General features: G+C 41.7%; 1 protein-coding gene across 2 annotated transcripts in view; it reads left to right on the top strand.

The window, feature by feature from the left end:
- Positions 1–18,395, top strand: part of pkia (cAMP-dependent protein kinase inhibitor alpha) — a 140,516-nt gene that overhangs the window by 86,056 nt on the left and 36,065 nt on the right. The window contains exons 3-4 of one of the 2 annotated variants that reach the window (XM_043689117.1): positions 5,561–5,613; positions 10,468–10,567. In XM_043689117.1, the coding sequence (XP_043545052.1) occupies positions 5,561–5,613; positions 10,468–10,567 (153 nt within the window). The remainder of the gene's footprint in view (positions 1–5,560; positions 5,614–10,467; positions 10,568–18,395) is intronic. The other variant, XM_043689119.1, reaches the window with a different exon arrangement.

Genomic DNA, 18,395 nt, shown 5'->3' with positions numbered 1-18,395 from the left:
TTTAGAAAGTAGTCTATGTTTTTATTCTTTTTGCCAAAGTGCAAGACCTCGCACTTGCTCACGTTAAATTCCATCAGCCATTTTCTGGACCACTCTCCCAACCTGTCTAGATCCTTCTGTAGCCTCCCCACTTCCTCAGTATTACCTGCCTGTCCACCTAACTTCGTATCATCGGCAAACTTTGCTAGAATTCCCCCGGTTCCCTCATCCAAATCATTAATATATATTGCGAACAGCTGTGGCCCCAGCACCGAACCCTGCGGGACACTGCTCGTCACCGGCTGCCATTCTGAAAAAGCACCTTTTATCCCAACTCTCTGCCTTCTGTTAGACAGCCAATCCTCAATCCGTTCCAGCAGCTCACCTCGAACACCATGGGCCCTCACCTTGCTCAACAGCCTCTCGTGTGGCACCTTATCAAAGGCCTTTTGAAAGTCTAGATAGACCCCATCCACTGGGTTTCCCTGGTCTAACCTACTTGTTACCTCTTCAAAAAATTCCAACAGGTTTGTCAGGCCTGTCCTCCCTTTACTAACTCCATGTTGACTTGTTCTAATCAGACTCTGCTCTTCCAAGAATTTAGAAACATTATCCTTAATGATGGATTCTAGAATTTTACCAACAACTGAGGTTAAGCTGATTGGCCTATAATTTTCCATCTTTTGCCTTGATCCTTTCTTGAACAAGGGGGTTACAACAGCCATCTTCCAATCATCCGGGACCTTTCCTGACTCCAGTGACTCTTGAAAGATCTCAACCAATGCCTCTGCTATTTCCTCAGCCACCTCTCTCAGAACTCTAGGGTGTATCCCATCGGGGCCAGGTGATTTATCAATTTTAAGACTTTTTAACTTTTCTAGCACTATCTCTTTCGTAATGGCAACCATATTCAACTCAGCCCCGTGACACCCTTTAATTTTTGGGATATTACTCATGTCTTCCACTGTGAAAATTGACGCAAAGTACTTGTTAAGTTCTCCTGCTATTTCCTTATCTCCCATCACTAGGCTTCCTGCATCAGTTTGAAGTGGCCCAATGTCTACTTTTGCCTGTCGTTTGTTTCTTATGTACTGGAAGAAACTTTTACTATTATTTCTAATATTATTGGCTAGCCTACCTTCATATTTGATCCTCTCATTTCTTATTACACTCTTTGTTATCCTCTGTTTGCTTTTGTATCCTTCCCACTCTTCTGATTTCCCACTGTTCTTAGCCACTTTATAGGATCTCTCTTTTTCTTTAATACATTTCCTGACTTCCTTTGTCAGCCAAGGTTGTCTAGTCCCTCCCCTGTTAATCTTTCTTTTCTTGGGAATGAACCTCTGTACAGTGTCCTCAATTATACCTACAAACTCCTGCCATTTTTGCTCTACCGTCTTCCCGGTTAGCCTTTGCTTCCAGTCTATTTTAGTCAGTTCCTCTCTCATGCCCTCATAATTACCTTTATTTAACTGTAACACCATTACATCCGATTTTGCGTTCTCCCTTTCATACTCCAGATTGAACTCTATCATATTATGGTCGCTACTTCCTAAGGGTTCCCTTACTTTAAGATCTTTTATAGAGTCTGGTTCATTGCAAAGCTCTAGGTCCAGAATAGCCTGCTCTCTTGTGGGCTCCATGACAAGCTGTTCCAAAAAGCCATCCTGTAAGCATTCCATGAATTCCCTTTCTTTAGATCCACTAGCAACATTGTTTACCCAGTCGACCTGCATATTGAAGTCTCCCATGATCAATGTAACCTTGCCTTTCTGACATGCCTTCTCTATTTCCCGGTACATGTTGTGTCCCTGGTCCTGACCACTGTTAGGAGGTCTATACACAACTCCAATTCTGTTTTTTTTGCCTTTGTGGTTCCTCAATTCCACCCACACAGACTCCACATCATCCGCCGCTATGTCATTCAATACCATAGATTTAATTTTGTTTTTAACTAACAAGGCAACCCCACCCCCTCTGCCCACCTCTCTGTCTTTTCGATAAGTTGAAAAACCATGGAGGTTTAACTGCCAGTCCTGATCCCCCTGTAACCAAGTCTCTGTGATGCCTACTACATCATAATCATTCACTATTATCTGTGTCATTAGTTCATCGGCTTTGTTATGTATGGTACGAGCATTCAGGTAAAGTGCCTTAATGCTAACTTCCTTATCATTAGAGATGTTGGAAGTCATATGTCCTAAGTTATCCTTGCTTTTTACTGTATTCTCAGTCTGCCTCAATTTTAAATCCGCCTGGAAACATGCTATCCTGCTGCTTATCTTGCCATTTACCTCCATACTCCCTGTCGCTTTGACTTTCCCTTCCCCCCAACTCAGAAGTTTAAAGTCCTACTGACCACCCTATTTATCCTCTTCGCTAGGACATTGGTACCTGATCGGTTCAGGTGGAGACCGTCCCAATGGTACAGATCCCCCCTGTTCCAAAACTGATGCCAATGCCCCATGAAGTGGAATCCCTCTTTCCCACACCAATCCCTTAGCCACGTGTTTACTTGCCTAATTTTCTTGTCCCTATGCCAATTGGCACGTGGCTCGGGCAGTAATCCGGAGATTATGACCCTTGAGGACCTGTGCTTCAATTTCCTGCCTAGTCCCTTGAGGAACTGTGCTTCAATTTCCTGCCTAGTGCTTCATAATGCCCAAACAGGTCCTCCACCCTAGTCTTGCCTATGTTGTTGGTACCAACGTGGACCACAACAACTGGATCCTACCCCTCCCGCTCCAATATCCTTTCAAGACGGTCGGAGATGTCTCGCACCCTGGCACCGGGCAGGCAACACACCATGCCGACCAGATATCCCAATCCAATCTAGTCCCACCCGCCAGCACCCAGACCATATCCCTCCAAACCCTTCCTATTCATATACTCATCCAAATGCCTTTTAAGTGTTGCAATTGTACCAGCCTCCACCACCTCCTCTGGCAGCTCATTCCATACCCGTACCAACCTCTGTGTGAAAAAGTTGCCCCTTAGGCCTCTTTTATATCTTTCCCCTCTCACCCTAAACCTATGCCCTCTAGTTCTGGACTCCCCAACCCGAGGGAAAAGACTTTGTCTATTTACCCTATCCATGCCCCTCATGATTTTGTAAACCTCTATAAGGTCACTCCTTAACCTCCGACGCTAGACAGGACAGCCATCCAGAAATGTTTTCACTGCTTGCAAGCCCCCTCCAATCATACTTTGCCTAATCTTATCAACATATCCTTCTTTTAATTTCTCCCTCATTTATTTAACTAGTTTCCATTTAAATGCATCACTGCAGTTTGACTCTCCGACTTCCAAATAAAAGAGTTCAAAATTTTAACCATTCTTCAGATACATAGTTTTCTCCACAGTTCTCCATTGGATTTATTAATGACTATCTTGTATTTATGACATTGAGATTTAGTCTCGTTCTGCACAACTGGAAACATGTTCCTTCCATCTACTATAGCAAACTCTTCCATTATCTTTGACAGTTCTCTCTATCATAACATCCCTCAGCCTTTGCTATTCTAAATAGGAAATTCACAGCCAGTTCAGCCCTTTCTAATAAAGTAAGCCCTCTAAGTCCAATAATATCTTTGTGATTTTCTTTGCGTTATCACCATGTGTCTGAGAGTAGTTTATAATGACTCACAGCCACTGAATGAACAACCCATTAACTGAGGATGAAGCGTCACTGGACAATGACCCTCGGACTTGCATTTAGGAAGGGTATTCCTGAATGACCTCTAAAAGCCTCTTTGCTCCTTTATCACTTTCAAACTTTTATTATCTCAGCAGTATGGCCTCAATATTTTTCCCACTTAAATGCACCATTTTACAGATCCATATTTAAATTTGTTTGTCAGCAAGCCCATTCTACAACTTATTAATATTTTCCAGTATTTGTCATGTTCTTCCTTTTTACATTAACTGTTCCTTTGATTTAGTGTCATCTGCAAATGTTTAAGTCATACTTAAAATCGTTTATGTGAATTGTGAACAAAAATGGTCCCATTTCCAATCTGTTGAGCTCTACATCTCACTTTTTCCCAGTTTGAGGTACTATCCCTAACCCCTAAACTCAGGAATCTATTGAATATGGACAGGCATTCCAAGATCCTTTTGTTCCACTGAGCTTCCTATTGTCTTGCCATTCATTGAGTACATCCTTGTCTTGTTCCCTTTTCCAAAGTGCATCATGTCACATTTATCAGGGTTAAATTCCATCTGCCACTGCTCTGCCCATCTCACCAATTCATTGATATCCTCCTAAACTTAATAGATTTCTCCTCACTGTCAACCACCTGGCCAATCTTTGTGTCATCTGCAAACTGACCTCTCATCCCGCCCACATTCTCATCTACATCATTGATGAATATCACAAGCAATAAGGGGTCCAGCATTGATCCCTGTGGTACATCACTGCAAACTAGGCTGGAGTCACACAAATAGCCTCCTACCATGCAATTTCACAGGAGGCTACAAGGCACTAAAGATGTTACCTAGACAAGGGATAAAATGTCTGCAAGTCAACTTCCCAGCTTGGCGAACATAGGAGACAGAAATCACTAAACCAATTTTGGATTTATTTTATCAGGTTACCCGTGAATCCCTTCTTTATCAGTTTGCTATGTGGGACCTTATTAAGACTTTGCTGAAATCCATTTAAATTACATCACTGCCCTCATCCGAACACTTGATCACCTTCTGAAAACAGCAACTAGATTTGTTAGGCATGACTTCCCTCTGACAAAGCCATGCTGATTATCCTGGTAAAACTTTGCCTCACTCAGTGGAAATTAATTTTCTCCTTCACTATTTTCTCCAATAGTTTCCCTCCCACTGAGGTTAGATTCACTGATCTATAGTGTCCTGGTCTATATCTAATAACCTTCCCGTAAAGTGGAACCGCATTAACTGAGCCCTGGCACCTTCCCTGTGGCCAGAGTTGATTTAAAAGTTTGGGTCAGATTGCCTGTATTTCTCTCCCCCCCCCCCCCCCACACACACACACACACATACACCTGCACTCCACCCCAGCCATCACCTCATCTCCAAAAAAAGGGTCCAGACCCTTTTATCAAAAAGATCTTTAGGAAAATCCAAATATATCACATTTACAACATTACCCTTTTCTACTCTTTAACTTTGTTAAAAATGGTAAGTATTTTGAATGAAACTTCACTTTTATAAAATGTTAACATATTTTTATCTTTTAGATGGCTTTCTATTTGATCTTTGAGAAATTAATCAAATATATTTCCTACCTACATTTCCTACATTTAGCTGGATAGCCTCAATCCCCGAAACTTGTTTATCTCTGTCAAATGCTTACATTGAATTTTAATGTATATAATGTCATTGGTTCAAATTAATCCACAGCTGTTTAATGCATGGTAACAATTTTAATGGGATCGCTCAGTTTACAAATTTCTGTGGTAAGGAAATTATTCTTTGTATTGAAAGTTTAAATTCAGTTTATTTTCAAATGATTTAATCCAATGTCCAACTTTAACCTCTCAAAGGGTTAGGATGCAGATACAACATGTAATTGAGAAGGCTAATGGGATGCTATCCTTCATTGCAGAGGAGTTGAACATCAAAGTAAGGACATTCTGCTTCAGATATACAATACATTGGGTGAGGCCACAGCTTGAATACTATGTGCAGTTTTGGTCTCCTTATTTGCATAGAAGCTAGGAGCAGAAATTGATCAGTTAGCCCTTCAAGCCTTCTTCACTATTCATTATGATCATGGTTGAACCTTATCTCAAGTCCCTCTTCCTGTTTTCTCTCCATATCCCTGATGCCTTGAGTAGCTAATAATTTATTAATCACTTTCTTTAATATACTCAGTCAGCCAGCCTCCTCAGGGTTTCTTTTTGGCAATGAATTCCACCCTCTGAGAGAAGAAATGCTTCCTCATCTCAGTCCTGAACTGTCCATACCGTATCCTGAGACTATGAACCCTGGCTCTAGAACCCTGCATCTAGCCTGTCCAGACCTGTTAGAATTGTATACATTTCAATCAGGTCCTCTATCGTTCTTCTGTACTCTTGTACAAATCTCTTTTCAACACCTGCCATCCTCAGTATCAGCCAAAAAACATCTGCTGTAATCCTTCTATGGCAAGTATATTTTCTCTGAAGTAGAGTGGCGAAAACTGCACACAATACTCCAGATGTGGTTTCACCAAGGCCCTGCATAACTGCAGTAAGATATCCCTACTTCTGAAATAAAACCAAATCCTGCTTCAGTGAAGACCAATATCGCATTTGCCTTCCTAATTATTTGCTGCACCTAACTCTACTTTCATTGAGTCATGTACAAGACCACAGATCTTTGTACAACCACACTTCCCAGTATATCACCATTTAAATAGTACCCTACCTTTCTATTTTTCACATCAAAGTGCATAACTTCACATTTCTCCACATGATACTGCATCTTCTTGTGTTTGACCATGCAGTCTAGATCACTCTGAAGTCTCCTTATACCCGCCTCACATTTCACAATCCCCCACAGTTTTGTTCTGAATTCACTATGTTCAATGTTTCTCCCTTATTTATTCTATTTACATCCTCAAAAACCTCCAGGAGATTTGTTGGCATGTTTTCCCTTTTATAAACCCATGCTAAGTTTGCCTAATCCCATTAATACTTTCCAAGTGTTCTATTATCACATCTCTTGTAACAGACTCTAGCATTTCCCCACAACTAATGTCAGACCAACAGGCCATTAAACTGAACAATAATACTGTGGAAGAGAGGTTCCTGGAGTGTATATGTGACTGTTGCTTAAACCAATACGTTCAGGAACCAACTAAAGAGCTGGCTATCCTAATCTAGTACAATGAGGAAAGATTTGTTGAGGACAAGCAATCATAAAATTGTTCATTAAGATGGAACGTAAAGAAGTTGGATCCAAAACTTGTATTCGGAATCGAAGGAAAGGGAACTACAAGGATATGAGGTGAAATTGTTATAATGGATTGGGGAATCTTACTAAAAGTGTTGGCAGTGGATAGGCAATGGTTAATAATTAATAAATGTGTGCATGAATTACAAAATTATTTATTCTTATCAAGAACAAAGTTAGACCAGGACAGTGATTCAACGATGGTTGAGAAAAGAAATTAGAAATAATATTAGATCAAAAGAAGAAACATATAAAAGTGCCAGAAAGAGCAGTAAGCCTGAGGACTGGGAGCAGTTTGGAATTCAGCCAAAGCACGCAAAAAAATTGATTAAGAGGGGAAAATCAAATATGAGAGTAACCTTACAGCAAACAAAAAACTGACAGAAGAGGAAGTGCTAGATGTCATGAAACACATAAAACTGGATAAATCCTCAGGACCTGATCAGGTGCACCCGAGAATTCTGTGGGAAGCTAGAGAAGTGATTGCTGGGCCTCTTGCTGAGATATTTGTATCATTGATCGTCACAGGTGAGGTGCCAGAAGACTGGAGGTTGGCTAACATGGTGCCACTGTTTAAGAACAGTGGTAAGGACAAGTCAGGGAACTATAGACCAGTGAGCCTGATGTCAGTGGTGGGCTAGTTGTTAGAGGGAATCCTGAGGGACAGGATGTACATGTATTTGGAAAGGCAAAGACTGATTAGGGATAGTCAACATAGCTTTTTGCGTGGGAAATTATGTCTCACAAACTTGATTGAGTTTTTTTTAAGTAGTAACAAAAAGGATTGATGAGGGCTTTAGTAAGGTGTTCAACAAGGTTCCCCATGGGAGACTGATTAGCAAGGTTAGATCTCATGGAATACAGGGAGAACTAGCCATGTGGATACAGAACTGCCTCAAACATAGAAGACAGAGGGTGGTGGTGGAGGGTTATTTTTCAGACTGGAGGCCTATGACCAGTGGAGTGCCACACGATTTCACTACTTTTCATCATTTATATAAAGGATTTGAATGTGAGCATCAAAGATATAGTTAGTAAGTTTGCAGATGACACCAAAATTGGAGGTGTAGTGGACAGCGAAGACGGTTACCTCAGATTACTACAGGATCTTGATCAGATGGGCCAATGGGCTGAGATGTGGCAGATGGAGTTTAATTCAGATAAATGTGAGGCGCTGCATTTCGGGAAAGCAAATCTTAGCAGGACTTATAAACTTTATGGTAAGGTCCTAGGGAGTGTTGCTGAACAAAGAGACCTTGGAGTGCAGGTTCATAGCTCCTTGAAAGTGGAGTCACAGGTAGATAGGATAGTGAAGAAGGCATTAGGTATGCTTTCCTTTATTGGTCAGAATATTGAGGACAGGAGTTGGGAGATCATGTTGCGGCTGTACAGGACATTGGTTAGGCCACTTTTGGAATATTGCATGCAATTCTGGTCTCCTTCCTATCCGAAGACTGTTATGAAACTTGAAAGGGTTGCTTGGATGATTTGAGCTATAGGGAGAGGTTGAATAGGCTAGGGCTGTTTTCCCTGGAGCATCGGAGGCTGAGGGGTGACCTTATAGAAGTTTATAAAATCATGAGGAACATGGATAGTATAAATAGACAAAGCCTTTTCCCTGGGGTCGGGGAGTCCAGAACTAGAGGGCATAGGTTTAGGGTGAGAGGGGAAAGATATAAAAGAGACCTAAGAGGCAACCTTTTCACACAGCGGGTGGTACATGTATGGAATGAGCTGCCAGAGGAAGTGGTGGAGGCTGGTACAATTGCAGCATTTAAAAGGCATCTGGATGGATATATGAATAGGAAGGGTTTGGAGGGATATGGGCCAGGTGCTGGCAGGTGGGACTAGATTGGGTTAGGATATCTGGTCGGCATGGACGGGTTGGACTGAAGAGTCTGTTTCGGTGGTGTACATCTCTATGACTATCGAGCTTCTATAAACATGTGAGGAGAAAACAAAAATGTAGGTCTCTTAGTGTAAGAAATGGGAGTAATTATAATGGGGAACAAAGAAGGCAGAGGAATTGAACGCATGTTTTGGTTCTGTCTTCACAAAAGAAAACACAAATAAATCCCTAGAAATGTTAGGGAATTAGTGTCTAGTGAGAGGGAAGAAATGAAGAAAATCAGGTCGTAAAAAAGTATGTTAGAGAAACTAACGGGGTTAAAGGCTGACAATTTCAGAGATCCCAACATTTGCATCCCAGAGTAATAGAGCATGGGGCCCAGGAAATATGGGATCAACTCTAAAATCCTACGAACTCAGAAGCAGATCTTACAGATTGGAAGGTGGCAAATATAATGTCACTCTGAAGAAAAGGAAGGAGAAAATAAGAACAGTATAGACCTATTGGTTTGACATCAGTTGTTGGGAAATGCTAGAGTCTGTTAAGAGATGTGATAATAGAACACTTGGAAAGTATTAATGTGATTAGGAAAACTTAGCATGAGTTTATGAAAGGGAAAACATGTAAACTAATCTCCTGGAGGTTTTTGAGGAAGTAAATAAAATAAATAAGGGAGAAACATTGAACATAGCGAATTCAGAACAAAACTGTGGGGGATTGTGAAATGTGAGGAGGGTATAAGGAGATGTCAGGGTGATCTAGACAAGTTGAGTGTGTGGTCAAACATGAGAAGATGCAGTATAATGTGGAGAAATGTCAAGTTATGCACTTTGATGTGAAAAATAGAAAGATAGGGTACTATTTAAATGGTGATATATTGGGAAGTGTGGTTGTACAAAGAGATCTGAGGTCTTGTACATGACTAATAGGATGTAAATGTGTTTGATGCAGTTTATAGAGTCATAGAATCATACAGCACAGAAACACACACTATGGTCCAACTAAAAAAAACTGAAAGAACTGTGGATGCTGTAAATCAGAGCCAAAGTAGAAATTGCTGGAAAAGCTCAGCAGGTCTGGTAGCATCTGTGGAGAGAAATCAGAGTTAATGTTTCAGATTGAGTGATTCTTCCTCAAAGGAAGACTGTTCTGAGGAAGGGTCCCTCAACCTGAAACGTTAACTCTGATTTCTCTCCACAGATGCTGCCAGACCTGCTGAGCTTTCCCAGCAATTTCTGTTTTTGTTCCTTTGGTACAACTCTTCTGAGATTGATACCTGAAGTCAGTGGGTTGTCTTATGAAGATAAGTTGGATTGTCTGTCCTTTTTCCCTTGACTTGATATATTTGATTGAAATATATAAGATTCTGAATGATCTTGATCAGGTTAACACCGAAAGCGTGTTTCCTAGGGTACACCGTTTTAAGATTAGGAATCACCCTCTTAGGACAGAAATTAGGAGAAATTCTTCTATCAAAGACTTTGGAACTTTCTGCTTAAGAAGGCATGGAGGTGAAGTAATTGAATATTTCCACAACAGAGGCAGGTGGACTCTGGATAGGCAGGGAAATCAAGGGTAATCGGGGGAGGTGGAAATGTGGCAATCAAAACACAAACCGATCAACCATTATCTCACTGAATGGTGGAGCAGGCCTGACTGAATGGTCTGCATCTGCTGCTATTTTGTATGATCATGGCTAGGACTGAATTGAATTTTTTTTTCAATAGGTTTCGCATTTCTGGATTTCACAGGACAGTATTTCACACCTCTTACATCCAGTTTGTAATAGCTTAAGTGGAGCAGAAGTACTGGCAGGGATTGGTTGGGGTAAGTGGCCTGTTTCTGAGTTGGATATCCTGTGTGGTCTTACGTATATACAACTCACCTCACTGCACTGGTTGTTCTGTAGTAATACTGTCCATTTGTTTGAACATTCTACACGGCTAAGTTTAATGTGCCTCACAATATCTTGAATGAATGTTTTGACAGTAATAAATCACACAGACATTTACACCAGACTGTATTTATCAATTTTCTTTATGCATGTAAACATGAGAAAATCAGTCTAACTACACATTCACTGTAAACTGTGAATTCAATCCACCTGTAAATCAACAGTTAATAGTAATGTATCATTTCCACAAGGATCAGTGCAGGGTCCTCTACTTTTTGTCATTTACATAAATTATTTGGATGCGAGCATAAGAGGTACAGTTAATAAGTTCGCAGATGATACCTCTGCGAAGAGAGTTACCTCAGATTACAACAGGATCTGGACCAGATGGGCCAATGGGCTGAGAAATGGCAAATGGAGTTTAATTCAGATAAATGCGAGGTGCTGCATTTTGGGAAAGCAAATCCTAGCAGGACTTATACACTTTATGGTAAGGTCCAAGGGAGTGTTGCTGAACAAAGAGACCTTGGAGTGCAGGTTCAAAGCTCCTTGAAAGTGGAGTCACATGTAGACAGGATCGTGAAGAAGGCATTTGGTATGCTTTCTTTTATTGGTCAGCGTATTGTGTACAGGAGTTGGGAGGTCATGTTGCGGCTATACAGGACATTGGTTAAGCCGCTGTTGGAATATTGCATGCAACTCTGGTCTCCTTCCTATTGGAAAGATGTTGTGAAACTTGAAAGGGTTCAGAAAAGATTTACAAGGATGTTGCCTGGGTTGGAGGATTTGTGCTATAGGGAAAGGCTGAACAGGTTGGGGCTGTTCTCCCTGGAGCGTCGGAGGCTGAGGGGTGAGCTTACAGAGGTTTACAAAATTATGAGGGGCATGGATAGGATAAATAAGCAAAGTCTTTTCCCTGGAGTCAGGGAGTCCAGAGCTAGAGGGTATAGGTTTAGGGTGAGAGGGGAAAGATATAAAAGAAACCTAAGGGGCAACGATTTCACACAGAGGGTGGTACGGGTATGTAATGAGCTGCCAGAGGAAATGGTGGAGGCTGGTACAATTGCAACATTTAAGAGGCATTTGGATGGGTATATGAATAGGAAGGATTTGGAGGGATATGGACCCAGTGCTGGCAGGTAGGACTAGATTGGGTTGGGATGTCTGGTTGGCATGGATGGGTTGGGCCGAAGGGTCTGTTTCCATGTTGTACATCTCTATGACTCTATGACTTCCTGCAAATGATTTAGCTGGAAGATAATACACATAAACATAGAACATTACAGTGCAGTACAGACCCTTCAGCCCTCGATGTTGCTCTGACCTGTGGAACTAATCTGAAGCCCATCTACCCTACACTATTCCATTTTCATCCATATGTTTATCCAATGACTATTTAAATGCCCTTAACGGTGATGAATCGACTACTGTTGCAGGCAGTGCATTCCATGCTTCTACTACTTTCTGAGTGAAGAGCCGACCTCTGGCATCGCAATTTAAAGCTATGCCCCCTCGTGCTAGCCATCACCATCTGAGGAAACAGGCTCTTATTGTTGCTTTTTGGAGCTGTGAGTGGCACTGACAATCTTCTCAATTAAGAAAATTCGACCTGACAATAGCCCTTTGATTGGCAGAGTTGCAGTGTTAATGTACAAAGGAAGTGTGAAAAAAGAATTGGCTTTATTTACTAAATAATCCATTAATTTTGCCAGATGCACCCAGGCCAGGATGAAGTGATCATAATTGTCTTAATCTGTCCCTGTTCCTGAAAGTTCGAGCATGTTTTAGCAAATGCTGCAACTGGTCTTTAAATGCCATTTCATTTACGTGAAGTTGGCTATCTTCTGAAGTAAACTGCAGCAAAGGTCTTTTCTATATCAAAAGAATCATCTGATGATGCCACTATTTTAGACATCTGCTGGCATACAGGCAGAGACAGCTGCAGCGGATTTGATGGTAGGTGATGAAATCTTCATTAACCAAAATAGAACAAGAATTTGGCATTTGGGAACAACTTGCCTGAATACAAAAATATTTACAGTTGCCTAAGGCAACCTGTAGAATTTCTGGAATGGATCTAGTGAAAACCAGCCATGTTTGAAATCCTCTAATTTGCTGGTTATGATTTTTAATAGATAGCTGTACTAATGATATTCTATTGCTTTTAATATATATAATTGGTAAGTTTATGGTAAATCCTTTCCCTGAATATTTGAAAATTTATTGAGATTCAAATATTATTTCAGACCGCAGGTGCATAGAAAATACTTAATGTACAGAGATGTGGTTTTTCTTCTCTCTTTGGCAGGTCTGTGGCAATTCTATTAGCTGCTGCTGACTTGCGACCTGTTGCCATTCCTGAGCCCTCATTAAAAAGCAGTGTAGATTTCAGAGTAGAAAGCAGCTCCTAGTGCTATTTGGGAAATATAATGCTGGAATTGCTTTTGAAAAAGAAAACACCCTTGAGGTAGTAACAATTGACTTAGCCTGAAAGTTTCAAATACATCATTGGCTGTGCCGTTGGAACATGCTTCAGGCTGTTGGAAAGCAGGTAAGAGAAGCAATCAGTGTAATTTCTACCACCTCAAGAGCTACCAAACCCTGCAGAAAGATTTAATGACTTCTGTGGATGGTCAAGTAAAGATCCGATAGCTCAGTTGGCTGGATGGCTGATTTGCAATGCAAAGTGATGCCAGCACAATGACTTAATTCCTGCACAGTGATGGACTCCCCTTCTCAACCTCTCCCCACACCTGAGCTGTGAGGACCCTCAGCTTTAATCACCACCAGTCATCTCTCTCTAATTAGTGCATACCTATGATCTGACAGGTCTATAGTGACTTTTACAAGTTAAATCAAAACTGTCTCACCCTGTGCATCGTTTATCAATCATGCAGCTTAACTTTTCCAGACAGTCATACAGCATGGAAACAGTCCATTCAGTCCAACTAATTCAGAATATAGTCCCAAATTAAGCTAGTCTCACCTGCATGCTCCTGGCGAATATCCCTCTGAATCTTTCCTATTAATGTACTTATCCAAGTGTCTTTTAAACGTTGTAATTGTGTCCACATCCACCACTTCCTCGGGAAGGTCATTCCACACATGAACCACCCTCTGTGTAAAGAAATTTGCCCCTTCTGTCTTTTTTAAATGTCTCTCCTTTCACCTTAAACATATAACCCCTAGTCTTGAAATCTCCCATCCCAGGGAACAGAAGCTACCAATAACTCTATCTATACTTCTTATTATTTTATAAATCTCTATAAGGTCGCCTCTCAACCTCCTAAGCTCCAGAGAAAGAAGTCTCAGCCAATCCAGCCTTTCTTTATAACTCCAACTTCCATAACCGGCAACATCCCAGTAAATCTCTTCTGAGCCCTCTGTAGTTTGATATTATCCTTCCTAAAACTGGGCAATCAGAACTGGACACAACATTCCAGAAGAGACCTCATTAATGACCTGTACAATGTCAACTTGACTTCCCAACTCCTATACTCAAAGGGCTGAGCAATGAAGGTAAGCGTGCTAAACACCTTTTTAACCACCATGGCTACATGTGAAGCAAACTTCAAGGAATTATATATCTGCACCCTTAGGTCCCTCTGTTCTACAACACTACCCAGGGCCCTACCATTAATTGTGTAAGCCTTACCCTTGTTTGTTGTACTAAAATGCAACGCCCTGCATTTATCCAGATTGAACTCCATATGCCATTCTTCAGCCCATTGACTCATTTGATCAAGTTCCATTTGTAATCCAAGAAAACCGTCTTCACTGCGACCAATGTTGGTGTCGTCCCCAAACTTACTAACCATCCCTTCTATATTCTCATCCAAACCATTTTATCGTATCACTTAGCACTTTTCTTCAAAAGGCAACCTTGCCAAGCACTTCCTTGCCCGAAACTACTCTCTCGCCTCAAAGCAATGGATTCTCTCCTCTCCATGAAATAAATGAGAAATTCTGCTTTTTTTTTCCTGTAAGCTATACCACCCCAGATCAAATAACCTGCTCATGCATTGATTGCTATTTGAAAAACATTGTGTCACATTTGCCTACGTAACAACAGTGATTGGATTATCATATTATCACATATTATTGTATGTGAAGCTGTTTGAAACATTTAATGGAGACCCAATAAGCCGTTGTGAAAATACAGGCAGTTCTTTCTACCAGTTTTACCACCAAGATCAGTTGAAAGAATGACTATAGAGACTAAATGGCACAATTAACCCAAAAACATTGATTGCAATGCAAACAAGATGCAAATGTTAGACTGCTTCCTCAACGGCATGATTGAAGCTGGACATGTGTTTGAATAGCAACATGTCTGAGCAGTGAGATTTTTTATTTATTTATGCGATGCATGTGTCACTGTGTAATACCTTCACAGAGGCCGGTAACCCATTACCAAGTCACTCTTTATTTACAGGTGGAGAGTCCTCTCGGCGCTGATCCACTGAACTCAGATTGAACAGGATGTCTGACACTCCTGTTTATATCTATCAGCCAGGGCTTCCTGATTGGACAAAATTAACAGTCCCAATCAGGGAACTCATATTCTAAGAGGTCCATCTGGCTGATCTCATTATAGTCACTACAGCTGACTATGCCAACATTTCTTGCCTGTCCCTAATTACCCTTGAGGAGTTAGTGGTGAGCTGCCATTTTGAACTGCTTCAGTCATTGAGTTGTAGGTAAAATGCTGTTTAGAAAGGGGTTCCTCGAATTTGTCCCCCAGTGACTGTGAAGGAACAGTAATACAGCTTTGGGACAGGATGAAATGTGGCTTGAAGAGGATCTTACGGGTCATGGTGGTGTCCCCATGTATCTGCTGCCTTCACCTTTCCAGATGGAAGTGGCCATGGTTTTAAATATTTGGAAGACGCTTGTCAAAGGAGCCTGGGTCCGTTCCTGTAAAGCACCTTGTGGATGGTACACACTGCTGTGACTTGGTGGTGCAGGGACTGAATGCTGAAATGATGGATGGGCTGCCAATCAAGTGAGCTGCTTTGCCCTGCATGTTATGGAGCTCCAGCATGTTCTTGGATCTGCACTCATCAGCTAGGTGTATTCCATTACACTCCTGATTTGTACCTTTAAGATAATGGACAGGCTTTGAAGAGACAAGAAGTGAGTTACCTCTGATCAATGGTAAACTCCCAAGATGTTGAAAGTGGGATTTTCAATGGCATGCCATTGACTATTGAACAAAGAAGGTTAGGTTGCCTCTAATTTTTAATAGTTATTGGCTGGTACTTCTATGACATGAACATGGCTTGCCACTGAGCACCCCAAGTCTGGATATCATCCAGGTCTTTTTATCAGAGACTCAGACTGCATCAGTGGCTGAATAGTGCCCATTGCACAATTACCAGCGAATAACCCACTTCTGACTTTCTGATAGAGGGAAGGGTCATTGACAAAGCAGCTGAAGATATTTTGTCACTGGACACTGTCCCGAGGAACTTCTGAAGAGATGTCTTGGAATGGAGATGATTGACCTCGAACAATCACAACCATCTTGTTTTGTGCCAGGCATGACTCCAGGCAGCAGGGAGTTTGACCCCAAACCTGATTGGCTCCAGGTTTGCTCATTCTCCTTGATGCCATACCCAATCAAATGTTGCCTTCTTTTTAAGAGCTGTCGGTGTCACCTCATGAGTAGCTGGTGCAAGATCAACCTAATGCGTACCTGCTAATTAGTACCTGCCTATCACTTTTCAAATAGTGGAAGTAACTACGACAAAGGTTTTGACCTACAAAAAGAGTGGTCATGATATGACAGGTTCCTCATTGTGCGAGGGATTTTGGTGCAGCATAGGAGGAGTGAGGCTTCTATCCACATGGAGACAGGAGGCCCTCAAAGAAAGTTTTGAATAAACGATGATATCATGGTCAATGCTTTGCAGTATGGATCTGAGGGCCTGATGACAGTGCCACAGTATCGGTTATTTCATCTGAATAGTCGAGGTCCATGAACACATTTTTAAATGCACCATTGGTCACCTACCAACAATACTAATCAGTACTCATACCTCACATTCATAGCCTGATTTGGAATTTACATATTTAGAACTGATGCAAGTCTCACATCCATGACCCACAGCTTGCATCAAGTGTCAGCCATTCAACCTGTGACTGAAATGGCCGTTTCCTTCTCCTTTCCATCTTGCCTCTTATACATCCTCTTCTTTCCCAGCTGCTTGCTGTATTCTGAGTGGGTAAAAACAATGACTGCAGATGCTGGAAACCAGAGTCTGGATTAGAGTGGTGCTGGAAAAGCACAGCAGTTCAGGCAGCATCCGAGGAGCAGGAAAATCAACGTTTCGGGCAAAAGCTCTTCATCAGGAATACAGGCAGAGTGCCTGAAGGGTGGAGAGGTAAATGACAGGAGCTTTCGAGTCTGTTTCAGGACATGGTTGAAGAGCTTCAGGGGAGAGGAAATGACCTGGGAGTTGCAGTGGGAGAGGGACTCCCTGAGATTCTTGTAGAGAGCGGAGGAAAATTTCTTCAAGGCAGGCATCCTTGCAAGAGGATTCGCAGTAGGGTTCAAATCAACTAGATAAAAACAATGACTGCAGATGCTGGAAATCTCTCCACCCTGCAGGCACTCTGCCTCTATTCCTGATTAAGGGCTTTTGCCCGAAACGTCGATTTTCCTGCTCCTCAGATGCTGCCTGAACTGCTGTGCTTTTCCAGCACCACTCTAATCCTGTATTCTGAGTGAAAAGTACCTCAAGATGGGGAGGTTCCATAGTGTTCAGCTGATCACGATGAACCGGGACCAATGCTCTGGAAAGTACTGTAGGATGATATTAAGATAGATGGAGGGGCAGATAGTACTGAGGAGGTGGGGTTGCTGCAGAAAGATTTAGACAGGTTAGCAGAGAGGACAAAGAAGTGGCGGCTGAAATACAACATGGGAAAGTGTGAGGTCATGCACTTTGGGAGGAAGAATAAAGGAGCAGATTATTTTCTATAATTTAGAAGTTTGAAATGCAAAGAGACTTGGGAGTCCTAGTCCAGGTTTCTCTGAAGGTAAGGTTGCAGGTTGAGTGGGTAGTTAGGAAAGCAAATACAATGTTGGCATTCATCTGGAGAGGACTAGAATTTAAAAGCAGGTATGTCCTTCTGAGGCATTATAAGGTTCTGGTCAGACCACATTTAGAGTATTGTGAGCAGCTTTTGGTCCCTAACCTCAGGAAAGAGGTATTAGCCTTGGAGCAAGTGCAGATGAGATTCACAAGAATGATCCCAGCAATGAAAGGCATAACATATGAAGAACGTTTGGGGCCTCTGGGAGTATACTCGATGGAGGTTAGAAGGATAAGAGGTGATGGAATTGCAACATACAGAATGTTGAATGGCCTGGACAGGGTGGATGTTGGGAAGATGTTTCTAATGATAGGAGAGACTGGGACCCGAGGGCACAGCGTTAGAGTAAAGGGAAGACCTTTTAGAATGGAGATAAGGAGAAATTTCTTTAGTCAGAGGATAGTGAATCTGTGGAACTCATTGCCACAAAAAGCTGTGGAGGCCAGGTCAATGCGTATATTTAAAACAGATAGCTAAGTTCTTGGTTGCCAAGAGGATCAAAGATTATGGCAAAAAGCTGGAAAATGGGGTTGAAAAACCTATCAGCCATGATCGAATGGTGGAGCAGACTCTATGAGCTGAATGGCCTAAATTCTGCTCCTACGTCTTATGGACTTATGATTTCTTTGGACTGGTCCAGTCAGTGTTTGTTAAGAGCCC

The sequence above is a fragment of the Chiloscyllium plagiosum genome, chromosome 4 (genome assembly GCF_004010195.1).
Source record: "Chiloscyllium plagiosum isolate BGI_BamShark_2017 chromosome 4, ASM401019v2, whole genome shotgun sequence".
Lineage (NCBI taxonomy): Eukaryota > Metazoa > Chordata > Chondrichthyes > Orectolobiformes > Hemiscylliidae > Chiloscyllium > Chiloscyllium plagiosum.
This window is presented reverse-complemented; position numbering and strand designations above follow the sequence as displayed.